Below are 22,223 nucleotides of genomic sequence, written 5' to 3'. Positions count from 1 at the left end.
AAGAAAGTGAAGCACACATCTTAATTAACCCTTAGATTAAGGGTTGCATGGCTAAAATATATTGTGCCAAATGCATTATTACAGCAGAAGGCATATTAGGAAAAGTTACACAAAGACAAATAGGATGAAACAGATACCAAGAACGGAAGTGAGGGGACAAAAGAGAAAGACTGAGACTGATGGGTGACAAAGGGATACAGACAAATAGCCAGATGCATGGGCACATACACATCTAAAGAAATAGAGCGTCAGGAACTTAAAAAGGACAAAAAAGGCTGGCAGAGGGATGCAAGAGCAATTGATTTCCATAGGCTATTAGTAAATGCACAAGATATCCCTCATAAATTGATTTTGCTTGCTTTAAAATTGATCAGGTTCTTTGACACTCCTCTGTTCTAGTTTGGACTCCCAGAGTTGTTCATGATACACATCTGAACATGAGTCACCCTCTATTCCTGGGCGGAGACATCTTGATCTTCCTCAACATTGCCAAAATGTTGGAATGCTCCTGACCCTACTCTGTAGGAAACAATACTCATCAGTCTAGGAAGGGGACTCTTTTCTATCTCCCACTAAAGAGAGCAGCACTTCATGGTTTACTGTCTGAACCTTCAGGCATGAGTCCCAAGGGCCCCTTCAAGACCTGGGATGGAGAAGGCCATGTCAAGGTGTTGGTTCCCCAAGTCATCTTTTCCCTACAGGTCTTTCTTTTCTGTCTGCCAGAGGAGCCGGGAGATGCAATAGGGGATCAGTGCCACAGCACAGACGTGAGCACAAGTGCTCTTGCAGAAGGAGAGGATGTAGAAGAGGAACTCCCTGTCAGTGGGCAATTCAAAGGAATCAAACAGATGGAGGATGAACAGTGAGGCAATGATGCAGCTGAGGCGGAAAGTCAGCCATTGACCCTGCTTCCCTTTGCAGCTTTCTACATACATAGGAGAGTTGAGGCCTAGTCCCAGCCCAAACAAGATTCCCAGGTTGCGAAGCAGGCTGGCAAAGGGGGTGGTGTCGATATGGACCCACTCTGGTCGTTCGCACCACTTGTTGGCCTTTTCCAAGGTCCACAGGAGGTCCACACCCAGCATCTTGAGCAGCAGGTAGAAGCCCAGGGCAAAGCCAAAGAGGAAGAGGATGGTGCCTATGTATCGCCTGAGACTGGCATTGTAGATGGAGTAGATGTGCTCAAAACTCTCTGCCACCAGCATCCCTGGGGAACATGAAATCACTGAGTTAGCTGGAGTTTCATAGCATCTACAGGCATTCATGAAATGCTGCTCTCTCAGTGTTCTTGTTGACTTTGGGTGATGGGCTTGAGAGGCAGACATTACTGAATAAACAGGCAATCACTTAACATCAGTTATCAAATCCAATGCCCTGACTCTCTCTTGAACCCTGATATGAGGTGTCTGGAAATGTCCAATAATTCCCTTTTAATCCATACAAACAGAACTTCTCAATAATATACCACCATAATATTTTCACAAGAGTTTTAGTATCTATCCTCCACACATCAGGGCAACAGAAAACAATACCTGCCCCCCAACATCCTCATAACTCTCTTCCCAACCCTCTTAAGCTACCATTGGACATCTTTTCAAGCAGAATATCCTAATCCTGTGTAGAATGTAATGGATATCTTCCTTCCTGGAATCACTGAATTGGGGGGAACAATCGAGGATTTAATCCAAGTTCCTGCTGTAAGGCAGAAATGCCCACCTGGCAGCCTCCTGTACTGAAAAACCCACAGAAGTCAGACACACAGTACCACACAGGTGCATGCTAAAGGCAAACAGGGCCCAGCAGTACCTCCAGGTGACTCCTATGAGCAAGCCAAGCTGCATTTAGCAGAGCAGAAAACAAAAACTCAAACAAAATAGCCAGTTTGACCAGAGATGGAATTCCTTCATTCCAGATTCAAAGATCACTCAAGTCCTAAGCATGAGTAGCAGCTGCCAATCAAGATTCCCTACAGAAGGGGTCGGGCAACCTTGGCTCTCCAGCTGTTGCTGATGGAGAACTCCCGTCATCCACAGCCACAATGTATTGAGAGAGCGCCAAGGTTGCCTACCCCTGCCCTAAAGCGAGGATTATAGTTGGACTGCTAACATCATAGATCACACAGTCATTTGAATCTATGTTGAATGTGGGTTAACAACATTGAACTGATCATGTGAACCCATGCCATGATGGTTTATGGCCCAAGATTCCCATCTTGGCATAGGCTCACACAATCACACTAATGTTCGTAACCCACATTACACCTAGGCCACATTACACCTAATGTGGCAATCCACATTACACCTCAGAAGCAATCCTCACGATCACTGCAGGAGGCTCCCGCCATCTGCAGGGAGGAAGCTCGAAAGCACTTACCACCCCGCAGACTCTCACTGCCTCCTCTCTGGGTGGCCAGATTAGCCGCCCACACGATTGCCGGCTCCATCATGGAGCCGGGGGGGGGGGGTCGGGGGCCGCATGGCCCCTAGAAGTCCCAGGATGCCCTGTGTGAGTGTGTGGGGCATCCTGGAGAGACCCCCTGAGTCGAGGAGGCTGCTTGCAGGCCTCCTGGTGGGGGTCTCCTTGTGTGTTGCTGTGGCACAAAGCAGCGCCGCAGTAGCACACGACCCACCAAATGGGTTAGCTTGCTCCACTAACCTCATTTAAGGGGAGTGGTGGTTTTGCCGGTTTGCTGTCGGGAGCTGCATGGTTCCTGTGGCAGCAGACGACCAGGGAAAATTGGGCTAGGTTCCCTTAGCCCAATTTCCCCTGGTCGTGAAAACAGCGTCTCAAACTATTGTGTGAACAGGCCTCATAGTTTGCTGTCCCTGAAATCCCCAGGTGCAAGGGTGGAGAACCTTTCCCTTCCCCACTCCATGCAAATCTATTTCTGCTGAACATAATTCTAACACTTATTTTATCCATAGAAACCCCACTGTGCAATTTTGTTTCAGGAAAATTCAAGCCTACAAATAACTAACCTGAGATAACACCCGAGATCACCTGGTGTGGGAAGTGTGCTGCAAGGAAGACCCGGGATAAGCAGACGCAGACCTGCACAATCCAGAATCCTACCCAGAGGAGGCCACGTAGACACCTGGGGATGAGAAAGATTTGTTTAAATGGGAGCAAGGATAACCGTTCTCAACCATCATCTAAACTTGCATGCCAAGGGCTATTGTGTTCATTCTCTCTCTCTCTTGAACTGATATCCTTGCCAACATTTTGACCTTAGCCCAATAGTAAAGGCACCTTGTTTCCATTGCAGAACGTCACAGCAGCTCCCACCAAGGATTGATTCACATAAGTAATTTGAGTAAACCAATCAGGTGATAGCTTTAAAATGGTCCCCATAAAGGTTCCAAAAGTGAATTGGAGAACACCATTGAGTTGAGATTCAGAGTCACATTAAAGCTGGATGGAACTAAATGTTGCATACCTTCAGATGTTGGCAAAGCTTTACCACTGAATTTGAAATGTTGATTTCACTTCTTTTAAATTTTCTGTTTTAAAAGTCAACATTCATGCAGATCTTTAAATCATGCCATGTTAAAAAAAAAATCCCAGCTGTCATAATCAGGAAAGCAACGGGCATGGGGCTCACCTGGCAGTTAAAGTCTTTTGTTGCAGTAGCAATAGTCGTGAAAGTAGTGCTGTCACCATGACATAGTACACCCCAGAAGACCCCATGGTGTGGCCAGATGGGCTGCCTGGAGGGGAGAGGCACAATTATTGGGAGGCGCTGAAGGGAGATGACAGCTACTTAAGAAAGGGACAGGGAACCAGCAGAGTAGCTTCTGAAGAATCCCATGGATTCAAAAGTCATAACTAAGGAATATTTACTTTAAGCTGGGTTGCATGTGCTTGGGATGGAGAGGAAGAAGTCACAGAGGTCGTTCGTATGGGTGGAGCGGTGGGCGGGTGGGGTGGGAAGGCTGGGCAAACTCACATTCCCCCCAGATGATAGCTGCAAAGATGCTGGGAGTGTGGAGCGTGCTCCCAGACGATCTGTGCTGCGTGCCGGCAGAGTGGAGCTCCGGAGGCCAGGATGATGCGTCCTGGCCTCTGGAGATCCCACAACAATATGCGACACACACAATGCACTGGGGGATTCCCCCAGGAGATGGGTGCTCTAGATGCCTGTCTCTGTGTCTGGTGGGGCTAAAGATAGCCCCAGCGAACACATGATCCTGAAGCCAAGGTTAAGTGGTCGCTTGAGCCCTTAACCCTGGCTAAGAGCCAGGCTATAAAGCAGGGCTAGGTGGTGCTGGCCCCATCCCAGTGGTTCTCACGTGCAGCCTAACCCAGGCTGGGCATCTCTAGCCTGAGTTAGGCTGTGTATGAGAACAGCCTCAGAGTGTGCTTGCTGGTTTGCAGGAATCAATTAACATATCAAAGCCCCTCCCCACCTTTTCAGGATTTAATCACTTGGTAAAGGTAAAGTTAACCCTCTGCTTTCTGGCCAGAAATAATCCAACTGCTATTGTAATTCCAACACAGGGCACAGAGAGTGGCAGTGGGGGAAGAAGAGGGTGGCTGCAACCTCACCTGGTCCAGTCTCACAGGTTATGGGAAACTGCCTGATCACAGGGGGTGTCGTGATGCCATAGAAATCCGTCTCGTGCACCCACCAGTAGGGTCGCTGTCCAAACAGGATCCTGTAGGGAAGGAAGAAAAAGAACTGGCTTCTGTAACTCCAGAAATTAGGGCAGGTGTCAGAGGGCAGGAGGTTAAGAAATAGATACTGCCAATTTTAAGCATATCGACAACGCTGGTGCTTTAACTTTTATTTTTAAAAAATCTTCAAGTTTTCACATTAACTAATGTGAAAAGATCTTCAACTCTCACATTTTCAGAGTTACACCATAATCATTTTTTATCCTGGCTGCTTTTTGTTCTTGTTAGATTACTGTTGTTTTGACTTTGTAAGCTATCTTGCATAGCATTTTAATGGAAAAACCTATCCTTGTTTCAAATACAGACATAAATGCAGTGGAAAACCTCAAATCCACACAATTCTGTAAAACAAAACTAAATTTTGTCAGAAAAATTAAGCCAATTAAAATATGCACAATTGGCTAATTTTCCTCTTAGGGACATAGGAAGCTGTTTTATACTGGGTCAGACCACTGGTCCAACTAGCTCAGTATTGTCGACATTGAAGGGCAGCAGCAGCTCTCCAAGGTTTGAAACACAAGTCTCTTCTCACACTGAGGCTATTCTCACGATCGGCTAAAATCGGGCTAGGGGAGCCTAGCAGGCGAGCCCGGTTGCCTCACAGCGGGTAACCTGCTTCTGCAGCCCTCCTCTTAGTCCAGGTTAGTGGAGCGAGTGCTCCGCTAACCGGGTTTTTTGGATCGTGTGTTGCTGCGGCGTGGCTCCACACCGCGGCAACTCATGAGGAGACCCCCCAACTGGGAGGCTAAAAAGCAGCCTCCCGGCTAGGGGGTCTCTCCAGCATGCGCTGCGCCCTCACGCAGAACATGCTTGAACTTCCAGGGGCCACACAGCCCCGGATCCCTGCAGCCCCCGCTGGCTCTGTGACAGAGCCGGCAGTCGTGGGCCCAAGGCTGCAGCCTGCTCGTGTGTGGGGAGAGCAGGCTAAGCCTGCTCTCCCCGCTAACCCTCTCGAGGCGGGTCGTGAGACCCCCTTCACTATCTGGAGATGCCAAGGAGCAAATCTGGGACCTTTTGCATGCAAGCAGATGCTCTACCACTGAGCTATCACCCAAGCACATAATTTGTTTTTAAGGACAGAATTATAAAAAGAGACGATTCATGGAACCATAGAATTTGAAAGAGCTAAAGATAGCTTGGGCCACCTAATGGCGCAGCAGGGAAATGACTTGACTAGCAAGCCAGAAGTTGCCTGTTCGAATCCCTGCTGGGAAACACCTATATCGGGCAGCAGCTTGCACGCGCTCTCTCTCTCTCTCTCTCTCTCTGTATATATATATGCTGAAAGGCATCATCTCATACTGTGTGGGAGACAGCAATGGTAAACCCTGCCCTCCTGTATTCTACCAAAGACACCCACAGAGCTCTGTGATCACCAGGAGTCGACACCGACTCGACGGCACACTCTAAAGATAGCTTAGTCTACTCCCTGCCACAAAGGCAAAACCAGCCTCTCCCCAAATCAGTCCATGAAGTCCAGTCCATAATGTGCCATAATCAGAGAAAGAGTAAATGTACTTCAAGGAAGGAGCAGCAAAACAAATGGCTCTAGATTACTCAAGCAACTGAACTAAACAGTACTTACTTTCTAAAGCAAGAGAGCCGATGGAGCTCAAACTTGCTTGAAAGCTACACCCTCTGAGCTGAAAGCCCAGCACCATGGAGATGGATGTGGTGATTAGTCAGCAGTGAGGCAAATGCAGTCTGCACATGCTTGAAAGCAGCCCTTAGAGAGTGGTCTTGCTCTGGCACTACAAAAAGGAGCCTGTAAGGAGAACTGAGCTTATGTGCTCTCTGTTCTATTTCCTCACATGTTCAGCTTAATGTTCAGATCCTTCTTGGTTTGTGCGAAGTCATAGTTTGTCGTTAAATCCAAACAAACAAACAAAAACATTAAGGTCATTCAAACTGTGTTCTACCCAGTTTGGGGCGCTGCGTGTGCTCCCAATTTTTGTTTGTGTGGAAGCAAGGTAGGAGGGAAACGTGGGTAGAAGCGACTGTGTGGAAGCAAGGTAAGAGGGAAAGCTACTCAGGTTTTCCTCCTACCTTGCTTCCACACAATCGAAAATTGGGAGCACAAACGGCTCCCAAACCCAGGTAGAACACAGTTTTTGATTGTGTGGATGACCTTAATGAGTTGTGCTTATCCTGTAAACCAGAATTGCAGTAAGGTTGCTAACCCTGACCAAAGCTACTTCTGAAATCCACCCCTCCCAATATTGTTTTTTACACAAGCCATTCACATCCCCAGGATTGCTTTCAACAGTCACTGATGCCAGTTCCAGGCCAGTCCTGGAGTATTGGCAACCCTAATTGCAAAGCAAGCTTGAATCCTGGAGCTCATGAGCCCGAGGCACCTCCTAGGCTTGTTCTCATCGTGCCAAAGCATTGTCTGGCATTGTGCCTGGACCAAGGCTACATAACTGTCTTGCATGTTGCAGAGCAAAGAAAAAGTGTCCAAACAAATCCATCTCCAAGGAAGCACTGGAGCCAGAACATGTGTTAGGAGGAAGCCAAAACCCAACACTGTGGTCGATGGGCAATGTAACCAAGATATTTGGGTTCTTGACCCCAAATATGGTGATCAGATTTTTGGAATCCACCATGCTCACCACTTGAAAACAAGGTTGAACCAGTCTCCGATCACAGCCACCCAAATAAGCCGGATCCCCACAGCCTCACTTAGATGGAACCAGATGGGGAAAAAGACAAAGAAAGTGGTTTTGAGGTCTGCAGCTGCGGAGATGAAGAGGAACCAGTCCTGGAAGTTCATGAAGTTCTCTTGGAGGTAGCTTGTGGCCTGCACCCCTGCGCTGTGTAGGAGGTCCATGGTGCAACTGAAGCAAGGAGTGACTTCTCCCACCTCAGCTCTTGCTAGTTTCCCCAGTCACTGAGCCTTTATTTACACCCGAAACCCCTGATCTTTGATCCTTAACCTCCTCCCCTATCCAAGAAAATATTGACAGAGGTTGCAGCACTAAACAAAGTGTGCATTTGTGCGGCGTGGTTTGGCAGCAGTCAGTATCTCCCGTTTCAGAGGGCATATCCCAATAAGGCTTTTCTCACGATCGGTAAGAAGAGCCTGGGTGGGGTTTGTGGTGAGAGCGGGCTTAGCCCACTCTCCCCGAACAGGAGCAGGCTGTCTGCTCCAGGCGGCCGAAGCGGCTGCCCACACGACTGCCAGCTCCGTTATGGAGCCGGCAGTGGCTGGGAGGATTGGGGGGTCGCACGGCCCCCGGAAGCTCCAGCATGCCCTGCCTCCCGGTCGGGGGTCTACTCATGAGTTGTCGTGGTGCGGAGCCACACCACAGCAACTCACGATCGGAAAGCCCAGGTTAGCGGAACATTTGCTTCGCTAACCTGGGCATAAGGTAGGGGCAATTAAGCGGGTTACTCACTTAAGAACCACCGGGCTCACAGCTGAGCCCGGTGGTTCTTATGGTGGGAGAAAATCGAGCTGGCCTCCGCTAGCCCGATTTTCTCCCATTGTGTGAATAGCCTCATTGTCTCTGTCAGTCCTTCTCACTACTGTAGTTCTGTGAGAGGGCTAGGAATCTCTAAGATAATTCTCAGTACCAAACTGGTCTTCTGGTAAGTGTGCCATCGAGTCGGTGTCGACTCCTGGCAACCAGAGAGCTTTGTCTTTGGTAGAACACAGGAGGGGTTTACCATTGCCATCTCCTGCGCAGTATGAGATGATGCCTTTCAGCATCTTCCTATATCACTGCTGCCCAATATAGGTGTTTCCCATAGTCTGGGAAACATCCCAGCGGGGATTTGAACTGGCAACCTCTGGCTTGCTAGGCAAGTCATTTCCCTGCTGCTCCATTAGGTGGCTTCTGGTCTTGTCGTAACAACAAGCACGAATTGTCCCCTTTGCTAAGCAGGGTCCATCCTGGTTTGCATTTGAATGGGAGACTACATGTGTGAGTACTATAAGATATTCTGCTCAGGTGATGGGGCAGCTCTGGGAAGAGCATTTGCAGGCAGGTGGTTCCAAGTTCCCTCTCTGGCATCTCCAGACAGGGCTGAGAGAGACTCCAGCCTGTAACCTTGCAGAAGCCGCTGCCAGTCTGTGTAGACCAGGGCTACTCAACGTTGGGTCCCCAGATGTTATTGGACTTCAACTCCCATAATCCCCAGCCCCAGTGGCCTGTGGTTGGGGATTGTGGGAGTTGAATTCCAATAACATCTGGGGACCCAACGTTGAGAAGCCCTGGTGTAGACAATACTGAGCTAGATGGACCAATGGTCTGACTTAGTAGAAAGCAGCTTCCTATGTACAGTCCCCAGGATTCTTTGGAAGAATCAAGGACCGTTAGATGTGATAAAAACTCAACCTAGCAAGAGCCACAGTGAGAGAAGACAATCCCTGCTTAAGCTGCATCAACACAGACCTTCTGTGCAGCACAGGCTCCTCTAGGCCATCAGCTATCTCCAGTGCCAAAATAAGATATCAAATCACTGTAAGTCTGTGGCAGAGGGACAGGAGGAAGACAAGAAGAGGCATGAAATGAAGTTGTTTCTTAATAAAGTTCTCAGTTAAACTTGCATAAAATGCTTTGTTTACAATGGGAAGCAGATACAAAACAGTTCCTAAAGGCAAAGACGGCCAATCAAGGCATCCCGTTCTGCATCCTGTATCCTATTGTTCTCAATCTGGGTGGGCAACATGAGAGAACAGGGTTATGCCGGCCTCAAATGCATGGTGAACAGAAAAGGAAGGTGAGGGTGTGTAGCTATACAATCGCTTCCCACGCCACCACATGATGCAGGCCATCCTCCAAAGATAAAACCTTTGCCCCACCCCAAGCTGTAAAAAGGTGGGGGCATTTTTGTAACAGAGGAACATAGTGAGCTTCCATATACTGAGTCAGACCACGGGCCTATCAAGCTCAGTATTCCCTACAAAGACTGACAGCAGCTTCTCCAAGGTTCCAGGCAGGAGTCTCTCTCAACCTTGTCTTGGAGATGCTGTCTTGGGACCTTCTGCGTGTAAGTGCCCTTCACAGGGTGGCCCCATCGCTTGAGCGGACTATCTTACAGGGCTCACACATGTAATCTCCCAATCAAATGCAAATCAGGGTGGATCCTGCTTAGCAAAGGGGACAATTCACGCTTGCTATCACAAGACCAGCTCTCCTCTCCTGCAAAGTTGGGGGAGTTTGTTCTCCCTGATACTGGCCCATGTGGGCAGATGGTTCAGTGCTTCCCGCACCCACCCTGCATGTGTCTAAAACACTGCCTGCAGGGTTGCGGAACCCAGCTTAAAACTGTGCAACAGAATGCCCCTTATTTCATGTTTTGCAGCTGTCACTGGGCAATTCTAACAGCCCTCTTCCACAACACTGCAGGCAGCATCTCAGACACACACAGGAGGCACAGGCAGTGCTGAACTGCCTGCATTACCCTGCAGAAAATGTGGGCCACAGTCAGGGAGCCTCAGCCCAGATTCTTCTCAGGCCGCAAGAGGTGTGCATTCTCAAATATTTCAAACGGCAAACCATTCAAAAACCCGAGTCAAAACCTGTCAAGTCCGAATTGGCCTTTAGTTTGTCACAGCAGAGGAAATGGCAAGGAAGGAGCTGAGATGACTCACTATACCCACGGCATCACTCATGAAACATTACCCATGCCGCAGAGCAGAATACTATGCAAGAGGAGTTCTAGCTTTTCTAAGGTACGTTTCTTAGCAGTGGGGGACTGGGGGAATGGATAAGCCTGTTAGAGAACCCCCACCAAAAATATGTATGGGCTTACTAAAACTCAAATAAAATGGTATAAAACTTGTTCATACCATCCTTGCCTCAGCTGCTTTGATAATCTGGAATAATGTGCTCTGCATGCACAGTCTTACCAGTTTTCTATTTCTGGCATGCTTGTAGTCAGAACACACCCCAGGTTGCTTGGCCATGACCCCTACACATTCACAGGCATGCCCCTATTTTCATCAGTGGGATGTTGAAAGGCAGAAGGGCCGTTCACACAACCTACCAGAAGGGCGGACCCATCTGGTGGGCCACTGTGCAAAACAAGATGCTGGACTAGATGGGCCTTGGGGCTGATCCAGCAGGGCTGTTCTTATGTTCTTAAGGGCGGGTGAGGGAAAGACCTCCCAAGCCTTGCCTCCCCACTAGACGAATGTTCCAGTGGGAGCACAGATCGGCCCTGCTCTGTGCAGCGCGGAGCAGAGCAGATCAATCTGAGGCCTCGACTTCTTGTCCTGGCCTCTGGGAATCCCACAATGCACCACGCAACACACGCAATGCATTGGGGGATTCCCCCAAGAGATGGGCACTCTAGGCATCTGTCTCTGTGTGCAGCCAGGCTGGAAGCAGGCCAGCTCACACACGAGCAAGTAGCCCAGGTTTAGGGAGCACTTGCCTCATACTGTATTCCTTTAGTTATGGTGGGGGCGGGGGGCGGGGAGGAGGCCTTGAACCTTAGCACTGAAACAGGACGGTTACAAGCAAGTTCCTGTTTTCTAGCCCTTAATGTGAAAAGCAGATTGACATTTGGCCACTTTAAATATTGTGTACACATTGCAGAATTCAGGTTGTTGGGGGTGTTTTTGGGTAGAAGTTTCTTTCCCTTGGTACAGAATATCTTTTTAGAAATATGATGTATACACAACCAGTTATGTCTCAAAGGCACCAGAACTGGAGAGCACAGGGGCTAATATGTAGCCTTTCCAGGCTGGTTAATTAATCTAAGCTCAAAGGGCGTCATCTTGCATAAATGGTGTTAGAGAGGAATGCTACAACCAGCAGAAAGGCATGCAGCAGCAGAGTGGACAAGGTCCAAAGAGCAACTTCCCAAATTATGTGAGAAAAGCAAGCAATTTATGAATGGGGCATATGGAAAAATTGGCCCCACAGGTGAGGGCAAGACAGGGTGATGATGAAAGGCAGCCAAAGCTGTTCTGGGAGAAGCAGCAGGTCAGCTTTGAGCATGTGGGCCTCCCAAGAGTAGCAGATAATGGGAAAACAGCAGATAATGGGAAAACAGCTCAATAGCTGGCAGGAAGGATCACGGAGTGACGGCAGCACAGACATCCTGGGGTCAAGGTTAGCCCTCCTAGGGAAGTGAGGGGCGGGAGATGGCAGATAAGAGTGAGAGAGCAGAGTTTGAGCCCTCCCCGTTTGAGCTCACCTATGTGCTCCCAGGCAGAGAACAGAGTGTTCTACTTTGCAAAGGCCTACAGCCTCTGGCCTTGAAACTCATACAAACAAAATCTCCTCCCTGTGGTGGCCCCTTTGCACCCAGGACCCCAAGAGGCCTCACTTCTTCCCCAAGCCCAGCAGTACCAAGGGCCATTTTGAAGGGAGCACAAAGACAGCTCTTGATCATGTCACTAGCCTTTGGCCTAACTTGGGCCAGATGATTTCAGGTGCTATAGGCCAATCCACACATGCATGCAAATACATGCTGTAGGTAAAGCACTTCTTATTTTTCAGAAACAGCTGTGCGGGGGAGGAGTCAAACCCAATCAGGACTGGGGCACATGAGGGGGTTCACTCTTTCCCTCACACCCTGCTTTTCCAACAGAAATCACCCCCCTCAAAATGGCAATTTGTCCCATCGCCCTGAATGGGACTTGCTTCTGAGTAAACATCCATAGGATCTTGCCGAAAGCTGCGGTTCTAAGCAGCAATACCAGCAACTTTTGCCCCTGACACTGGGATGGGCATTTCGGGATGCTAATGAGACTACAGCACTATATTAAGTGCTGCATGGAATCTGAGTACTTCCACCAGGATGTGGAAGAACCATGCTTCACCACGGTTGACTCAAGTGTGTGCAAGGGACTGATTTGTGAAATCCCATGGTCCAGTTTCACCAGACTGAGATCCTTAGGAGCTTGACGGTCAGAGCGACCCAATGATCCTGTCACACTGACGGCCTGCTTACACTGTGCCAGAGCCAGTGGAGCTAACTGGGGATCCTCTTGTGCCGACGGGTTGGTGTCGACTCCTTACAATCACATTCCATGTGATTTTCTTGGTAGAATACAGGAGTGGTTTAGAAGTGCCTCCCACCGCGCAGTATGAGATGATGCCTTTCAGCACCTTCCTATATCACTGCTGCCCAATATTTTATTACAGGTTGAGTATCCTTTATCCGGACTGCTTGGGACCAGAAGTGTTCCGGATTTTGGAATATTTGCATAATGAGATATCTTGGGCATAGGATCCAGAGCACCAAAAGAGATGCCAACACAGAGCAGGCACTAAACTGAGCAGGGAGTGGAGGAGGGGGGCTTTCCCTTTTCCCTCTAGCGCCAAAGCGAGAACATGAAAAACATTTAAAAGCTTCACAATAAAAACAGAGCCGCAACTAGAGAGAATTACAGACAAAACCGCTGTCACTAACAGCCTTCTGAAATAAGTAAGTTTTGACTGTATGTTTAAAATCAGCAGAATTGGGAATCTATGAGCGAGTGAGCTGAGGTGTTTTTTTTTGTTTTTTTTTTGTTTTTTTGTCTGGATTTTGGAGCATTCCGGATGTCCAGATAAGGGATACTCAACCTATATTTTATTTATTTAATTCAGTGATTCTCAAACTTGGGTCCTCAGGTGTTATTGGACTTCACCTCCCATAATCCCCAACCAAAGGCCACTGAGGCTGGGGATTATGGGAGTTGAAGTCCAATAACACCTGAGGACCCAAGTTTGAGAATCCCTGATTTAATACATTTCTATACCGCCCAAAACGCAAGTTCTCTTGGCGGTTTACAAAACAATGAAAACAGCCAATAAAAGATTAAAACATTTCAACAATTAAAATTAAAAGTTAAAACCATGCAAACACAATATAGCTGACTACAAATATATTTACTAGGCACAGTCTGGGAAGCCCATCAGCAGGGGTTTGAACTAACAGCCTCTTGCACTCTAGGCAAGTTGCTTCCCCACTGCAGCTGATGGGGATCCTCTTAGGCACTCCCAAAGTGGAGAAGGAAACAGCCATGCTTCAAACCATAGAGACTACGGCAACTCTTCCAGCAGCTGCATCCATGGCAACACCGTCACCAAACACAGATAAGTGAACAGCATACAATGTCTCCCATATCAGCTATGAGTTCTACCGAGAAAGGCTGGCAAGCACTTCTCAGCGCTCTGTGTGACTGTGCCTCCCAGGGTGGTGCTTGGGCTCTACAGGGCTCTGTTTCTCTTCAAGCCCCATTCCCTGGTGCTTGGGAAAGTGCAGCTCTGCGTGGAGGTCAGTCTGGTTGGAAATGGCTCTCACCTTGGAAGTGTTTTGCCCAAGTGGCCCCTGCTTGAAAAATAGTGAAGATCACTGCCATAAGTACAACTCCACAGGTAAAAGAGGGGTGCCATAGCGGGTGTGGTAACCTCCCATGGTGCAGGCTGTAAGATCCCAGAAACTGAGATGCCCTAGATCAGGCTTCCCCAACCTGCAGCCCTCCAGATGTTGCTGAACTACAACTCCCAGCATACCCAGCCACAATGGTGGCTAGGGATGCTGGGAGTTGTAGTTCAGCAACATCTGGAGGGCCGCAGGTTGGGGGAGCCTGCCCTAGAATGAGATGTCCTGAGGATTCGCATCCCCTCAGATCACAACCCCTGCAAACACCAAACAGGCAACAGTGTTAGTCTGTTGCAACAAAAACAAACAATGAAGCTATTCTCACGACCAGGAGAAATCGGGCCAAGGGAGCCTAGCCCGATTTCTCCTGGTCATCTGCTGCCACGGAAGCCGCGGGGCTCCCGGCAGCAAACCACTGAAAGTACCCCTCCCCTTAAACGAGGTTAGTGGAATGAGTGCTCCACTAACCCCGTTTGGTTGATCGTGTGCTGCCATGGCGTGGCTCCGCGGTTCAGAAACACATGAAGAGACCCCCGTTGGGGCGGGGGGTTAAAACAAGCCTCCCAGCCCCGGGGGTCTCTCCAGCATGCCCCCCGCGCTTGCGTGGGGCGTCCTGGAACTTCTGGGGGCTGGCTGGCCCCCGATCCCCACCACCCCAGCCAGCTCCGTGACGGAGCCGGCAATTGTGTGGGCGGCCAATCAGGCCGCCCAGGGACGGCTCCCTGCCCGTGTGTGGGGAGAGCGGGTTAAGCCCGCTCTCCCTGCACTAACCCTAACGGCACTTCACACCAGTTGTGTGAAGCGCCTCAGTGAGTGAAAGACTAACAAATTATTAGAGATTCATACAGTGCATCAAATGCATAAAGTGTTCTACTCAGGTGGCAGGTGTACATATAAAGGCACAGAGAGAAAAATGGAAACAGTCAAACCAAATGACCATGAACTGCAAGAGGCATTATCTGTGACAACTCTATCTAAAGTTTAAATGTAAATAAGATAAGCACAGTGACCATTCACAACAGCAATAGTTGGTGATAAGACAATCTTCTAACCCAAGGGTAGGCAACCCTGATGGCATTCCAGCTGTCGTTGAACTACAACTCCCATAATCCCCGGCCACAATTCATTGTGGCTGGAGATAATAGGAGCTGTAATTCAACAACAGCTAGAGTGCTAGGGTTACCTACCCCTGTTTTAATATTTGCTACATTAAACAATACTTGTAGCGGGAGAAGAAACCATTGTTTTAATGCCTAAACAGATAGAACCAAATCTCGAACAAATTCTAATTCAGCAGTTTCACGTCTCCCTTTGAAATTCCTTTGCTGAAGAATGGTGACTTCCAGGTCAGCAGCAGAGTATCCTGGGAGGTTGAAATGTTCTCCTGCTGTTTGTACCAGTAATAAGGTTCCACCAGCACCTCCGACCAGTGATCATTTGGAAACAAATGAAAGAAGGAACTCAGTGTGGCCCATTTGCCTCAATTTTTATTGGTAACAAAAGGAATGAATAACAAAAGGAAGGAATATGAGTCACAGCCAGTTTGAGCCCCATTGGTTTTTAGAACAAACAGGCTGGGGACACTTAGTGCATCAGAATTGTGGATTACTCTTTGTTTGATGGTTTGATTGCTTTAATTGCCTTTAAGGTCGAACAGAAGCATTAGAGCTCCTCCTGGGACTTTTACACACAGCAGGCTTTACTGCAAGTTTACTGAGAGGCTTTACTGCGAACTCGAAGTAGTCCCAAAAAACTGACACAAATAGTGCATTTTTTTTGCCCCAGATATAAATCAGGCTACATAACGTGCAGTGAAAAACCTGAATTGTGTGTGAACTGCTCCCCGATAACTCGCAGGGACTTCGGGGTAAATCTGGCCAATATGTGAATGCACCCACTCCATTCCAGAGGAGATGCGAGTTAAAGGGCTTTAAAAGCCCTGTGTGAAAAACATCCTAAAGGCAAACACAATCTCCTGGAAGTTTTTCACATCTGGCTTTTGGTTCCTATCTCCTCCAGAATGGAGGGGGTACATTCACATAAAGGCCAAATTTACCCCGAAGTCCCTGCGAGTTATCGGGGAGCAGTTCACACACAATTCAGGTTTTTCACTGCACGTTATGTAGCCTGATTTATATCTGGGGCAAAAAAATCCACTATTTGCGTCAGTTTTTTGGGACTACTTAGAGTTCGCAGTAAAGCCTCACAGGAAACCTGCAATAAAACTTGCTGTCTAGGAGCCATCAAGGGCATTGTGGGAGGAAAAATGGTGACTGCCGTCTGCCAAGAAGCAATTTTTTTACATGTGTTTAAAACTAGTTTTAAAACTGAAAAATAGCATCAGAATTCCTCTCATTGACTGGTTCCTGGGCTGTACGCTGACTGGTCCCCTTGTGACCCAAAGGACTGCTTGCCCTGGGAAAGAAACAGCCAGAAAGGGGAGGGGGAGGAAAACAAGGCCATTTGGCTTCCCTCTGTCTCAGTAAACAAAATGGCATATTTAGTATGAACTGATCTTTACTTCCTTTATGTTCCCAGGAGCAATACTTATGGGACATTTCCTGGGGCTTTGAATATTTAAACTGTCTTCCCTTTAATGGAATTTCTGACTATGTCCAATATGGTGTTCTCAGTTTTTTCCATGGTAATCTCTGCATTTGAGAAACAGCAGTTCCACCACTTTACTACACTGACAGAATCCAGGCCACAACTGGAAGGGGCAAGATGGGGTAGTAGGATGAGGAATCACCCAAAGGTCACCCAGGTCAGCCTTTGTACTGAGGCGAGATTATCCATGCCATTTGAGGACATGTTTTGTCCTTAAGTTGACAAAGATTTTACACAGACTGCCAGAAAGGATGTCACACAAAGATAATGGAAGGGTAAGGAATGAGAACAATAGAATCAGAGCTAGAGGATACTAAATAGCTCAAATGTGGAAGGGAGGCATTTCCACGCTCTCCTCCTACAATTAATGACTAGATAGAATTTGATCATTACAGTTCTTTCAATAAGGGACCCATCTAAGCATCCACATGCATACCAACTCAGGGGCCTTGGGTCAGTGGGAAGAGCACATGCTTACCATGTGTCCAATTCCAATCCCCTGCCATTCTAATCAGAAGGATTTCAGCTGAGAAAGACCCCTGAAGAATGCCCTGCAGACCTATGGGCAATCAGAGTAGGCAGTGATGGAACAGATGACCTAATGGCCCGACTCCCTTCTTTGGATATATGTAGGCCCTTACGTTTGTATTCTTCAGGGACAAATTTGTCTGTCTTCCATAGCAAAGTGAAAATGGAGCAGTTGTCATTATGGCACTTGGATCCATTGGATTCAGTGATTCAAGATAAGGAGCTTATGTTGGTGCCCTGCAGAAAATCCCAATTGATTCTGACAAGGCATTTTCTTCATCAAAAAGCATCAGAGCATCAGGACAAGCATCACAGAAGACCTTTGATCAGTTGCAGCTAGAGATTTTCCAGGCAGCAATAAAGTACAGGATTTCCAATGCTTCCACACAGGTTTCTAATGTCACCTTATTAACAGTGCACATGTGAGTGCCTCATGTAGGCTCCAGTACACCTTCCTAGTGTGATCAAAAGCTGCAATGAGAAAGGATGCAAGGTTCTTCTTGGAATGCAAGTGCTGGCCAGCAGGTGGCACTGTGAAACTGCACAAGATCAGGGGTGGAGCTACTGGTGTTCGTTTGTGTCCAAAGAACTTGGGCTGCCAAGGGGATGGGGATAGTGAGGGCACCTCAGCCGTCACGCACTGCTCCCCCTTCCTCTTCCCACCCTTTCCCCATGACTCCTGCCATCACCACCAGCTCTGCTGCCCACCCCACTTGCCCGCTAGCTCAAGGAGGGAGGCCAGAGACAGTCAGCTTCCCGAGTTGGAAGTATACATCCCACCTGGGCATGGTATAAACTAGTAGCAAAGCATTAAGTAGGAAGATTAGGAAGGTTGGCTGCAAGTATTTTTGCACCCACATTAATAAGCAAAATTGGCCTCTTTAATGAACAGCTGAGAAATTTGCTCTGATATGATGGGTATGTCCACAGTCTGTGACTGCTTCTGGCAGAGTTCCAGCCTCTTGGATCTTTTGGATGTTTATTTTATACTATAAATGGCAGAACTATTTTTATGTTTCTTAATCCTATAAGGTAAAAGCCTGCCTGCTCATTCTCCCAGTTCCCAGGAGGATTGTTGGAACTGGAAACAAGAGGTCTGTGACTTTGCATCACTGCAAACTGAGTTTTTGAGCAGTTCAACATATTTTCACCTCTGCGATTAACAATGTAATCTGCCAGAAGATTTCCGCTCTAAATTCTGAACTGCTTGAGCTCTCATTTGCTTTCTGTTCATGGAAAGGAAATTACATGCCATCTCCCTGCCAAATATGTTTTCATAGTATCCCATAAAAGGGCATTTTTGACATCTAGGAAATCATTCAATTCCCAACAGTTTTGGATTTCTAATTTGACAGTGTACAAAATTTGAGTAACTGACCAGGGAAGCACTGAGGTCAGTGCTTCTCTGTTATGTTTGAAGCTCTGTGACTGGAACTATTGGGACATTATTTTCAAATTAAGATCAATCTGATGAGATTGGGTATTGTTCACTGGTCTACTGGAGTGGATACTAAGTGCTCTTCCAGACAGTGATATATTCCAACGGGTGAAAATTATGACAATAAAATGAGAAATAAAAGTATTTCATGCAATATTCCCTCCATCTGCTGGCAATGTTCAGAAATCCACAAATAAACTGTTTTTCTTCAAGGGCCTGCTAGACCTCAGTAAATTGTGGGCATTTCCACAGGTTGCCAGCACTATCTGACCGGCTGTAGGCACAAACCTGCAGCAGGCTTTTGCTCTCCTTTGCAACAAGCAAAGGGCTTGTGTGATTTCGGCAGCACCACTTACTGGCCAGCTCTTGCATTCAGTGATTTTAGCCGTACTACTTTTGTAGTGACTGTGGGTCAATCTCTGATTGCAAAGGCTGACCAGGGCTGCACAAGGACTGCACAGCCCTCAGAGACATATTTTCAGGTGGCACAGAAAGCTTCCAGAGGTTGTCAAAAATTGCCCCTTCCCTGGTGCACCAGTGCAGTTAGTCTGGAAGTGCCATTAGTCTGCTCCCTGCGCTGTACCAGTGCCCTGGATGTCAGCCACACTGTGAGGTCATTCACACCATCAAAAACTATGTTCTACCAGGGTTTGAGAGCTGTGTGTGCTCTCAATTTCCGTTTGTGTTAGGAGGAAAAGCTACCCCAGTTTGCCTCTCACCTTGCTTCCACACAACCAAAAATTGGGAGCATACACAGCTCCCAAAGCTGGGTAGAATGCAGGTTTTGATTGTGTGTATGGCCTCTGTGTCCGATTGGTCTGACAACGCTTGACAGCGTTCATCAAAGCTCTACAGTGAAAAGACTTCCACAGGAAACAATATGACTTTGGGCAGGCTTAACTACCACTTCTCATTTTAGAAATGCAGCCCTGGCCCCATGCTTATAGAGGGCACTAGAGGGCTGTTTGTAGCTCAGAAAAGGCCAATTATTAGAGGATGTGAGCCCTGGTTGCTTTGGGACAAGGAAAAACCCCAGCTCTGTTCTTGGAAACATCTCTCCCAGCATTTCATGCTATCACCACTCCAACTGAGTTCCCAGAACAGCGGAATCTTCAAGGGTATCTCTATAGGAGCCCTTTTGTCCTTGTTTACTGGTATGAGCCATTTCAGTTGCTGAGGTCCACAGCTTATCTAGACAAGCTTGGCCTGGCTTTCCTGGGGATTTGGCCATCCCCAGTTGAAACAGAGGCTAATACACACACATGATAAGCCCACACGTACCACCACCACTATCATTACCACCACAGACCCTTCAATTGCCACACCAGGAAGATGGTGTGGAAAACAAATGTTGCATAAAGAAATGCAAGATTGCTTCACTTGCAAGATATAATGACAGGACACACTGATGGGTGCTTGAAGTTGATTAAGACTTTTTAAAAGTCTTTAAAAACACATCTCTTCACCCAGGCTTTTAATTAATGTTGTTTTAATGGTTTTAATGCTATTTTAAAATATTATTTTTAAATTTTTAAATTGTTGTAATGTGTCCGTCCGCCCCCATTTTTGTCTTAACGAATGTTTTACTTTGTTTTTATTCTGTTGTAAACCACACAGAGATGTAAGTTTTGGGTGGTATAAAAATGTTTTAATAAAACAAACAAACAAACAAACAAAACAAACAAACAAGTGGTCACTAGGGCATATGGAAGAAAACTATACTATTAATAGATGCAATTTCAGTGGGTGCAACTTTTCTTTTCCCTGCATAACAAGCTGTATCTGCTGAAATGCCCTCTTCTGTGAGTCTCTTGAAGGTATATAAGGCCTTTCCCCTTTTCCATATGGCAGCCCTAGTAGCTAAGTATTAACTTGCAGGACTTAACTGCTTTGCCCACCATTTTCTTTTAACTATGTGAAAAACAAAACAAAATTTCCAAACCTAAATCCAATACACATATGTAATAGGAGTATATGTGTATTTTAAATGGGGAGAATGAAATGGGATTATATAAAATCAGAATGTCACTAAAAGAAAAGGAAAGGAAAAAAACTGCTTACAATTCTATCTTCCCCAAATTTGTTTAACATCTGGTCTGGAATGTCAAGTGAGTCAGTTAGGAGAGAGTGAACCCTTTCCCACCATCGTTGAGAAAGGGCTTGAGGGCACGCAGGGAGGAAAGCTTTCCTCCTCGCAGAAGATCGCAGAAGATCGTTGCTCTGGGTCTGGGCGCGGAGATTGCATGCCTAGATGTGCAGCTGCCTCCTCTAGCATAAACCAGTTTGGAGCCGTTTTAAGGGCCTATGAACTGGTCCAAACAACCGGCTGTTCAGCATGCGCCTGGCGTGTGCACATGTTCCAGGTACTTCCTGGTACTTCTGGGCAAAGAGGGGACGGGGCAGCAGGGCGGTATAGTGCTACCCCAAATGAGCCTTTGATAATGGAGCACCGGCGGGGGGGGGAGCAGAGGGAGGGGTAAGTGCACCCTCCCCTGCCCTTAAAGTCTGACCCTCCTGCCTTCAAACTTCCTCCGCCCAGTTCTGTGCACATCCCTACCTGGGAAACCTTGTCCTGGCCCCCGGAACTCCCACAATGCACTGTGCGAGTGCACAGTACATTATGAGGATCCCCCCAGCAATGGGCAGCCACCCATCCATGTTGCAGCGCCAGCTAAAAGCAGCCAGCGCTGCACATAAGCTGGGAAATGGGGTTAAGGGAGCGAGTGCACCCTTAACCTCACTGAAGAGGGTGGCTGCATAGGCGAGTTTGCCGCCAAAGCACTGCCAGGATCAGGCACAATCCTGACGGTTCTTACCAGCAGTCAAGACCGGTCTAGGCTTCCTTAGCCCCGGTGTTGGCTGATTCTAAGAATAGCCTCAGAGTCTCAGTTTAGGAGTGCTGCTGGAGCAGAGCTATTGGCTCAAGCTCTGCTATGACTGTAAATAAGGCATCTAACTAGAGGTCGTGCACTAGAGCTCTTCTCCATCCCAAACAACATTCACTTGGACCTAGCTTCCAAGCAAAGAGTTGCTCTGTCTACCTTCGGTGGGCTAGGATGCGGTCTATGGCAGCATTCTGTTTGTAGTCGAAAGGCTGATCAATTAAGCTTCTTACAGCCCTCAAAACTGGGAATAATAAATGTCCAGTTCCAAGAAGAGTTTCCTTAGAAAACGCCTGGAAAAGGGGAAAGGCCCAGCCCAGTGGTTGTTATCTGTAGTGTAAACCATGTCCATTCAATAAACAAGAGAGGGAGCCAATGGCCTTTAACCCATTTTTCTGGTGGTGCATAAGAAGGTAGTATCTTAGAAGTAAAGCAACAACTTTGCTGCACCAGGACGCTTTCCAGGTTAGCCGCAAAATGCTTCCCTTCAGGCAAATTGCATTAAAAATGTAAAGTGCCCAGCAGGGGAAGCAGTCCAGTAACAACTGGAAAAAACAGCAACTTTTTTTACACAGGACACAGAACGTTTTATCAATAAATCACAGCGATTAAATCCGAAACAAGGCATCAGAAACATGAACGGCATCCTGCTGTCAGGATAGGGACTGCTGTGTCACAACACAGGAAGTGTGGGAGCACACTTCAGAGATACACCGTGACCCCGTTGCAGGGTCTAATCTGGAAAGCACCCAGAGGTCTAAATA

General features: G+C 47.5%; 1 protein-coding gene across 1 annotated transcript; it reads right to left on the bottom strand.

Annotated features, from left to right (window-relative positions):
- Positions 1-24: 24 nt before the first annotated feature.
- LOC128329243 (glucose-6-phosphatase catalytic subunit 1-like) lies at positions 25-7,568 on the bottom strand. The gene is made up of 5 exons (XM_053260074.1): positions 7,287-7,568; positions 4,546-4,655; positions 3,602-3,707; positions 2,979-3,094; positions 25-1,207 (listed from the first exon to the last, which is right to left on the bottom strand). The coding sequence occupies exons 1-5, from the start codon at positions 7,502-7,504 to the stop codon at positions 696-698; spliced, it is 1,062 nt and encodes a 353-aa protein (XP_053116049.1). The 5' UTR covers positions 7,505-7,568; the 3' UTR covers positions 25-695.
- Positions 7,569-22,223: the final 14,655 nt, after the last annotated feature.

Source organism: Hemicordylus capensis, chromosome 6, assembly GCF_027244095.1.
Source record: "Hemicordylus capensis ecotype Gifberg chromosome 6, rHemCap1.1.pri, whole genome shotgun sequence".
Taxonomy (NCBI): Eukaryota; Metazoa; Chordata; class Lepidosauria; order Squamata; family Cordylidae; genus Hemicordylus; species Hemicordylus capensis.
The sequence above is the reverse complement of the archived record's forward strand: the minus strand, read 5'-3'. Positions and strand labels throughout refer to the sequence as shown.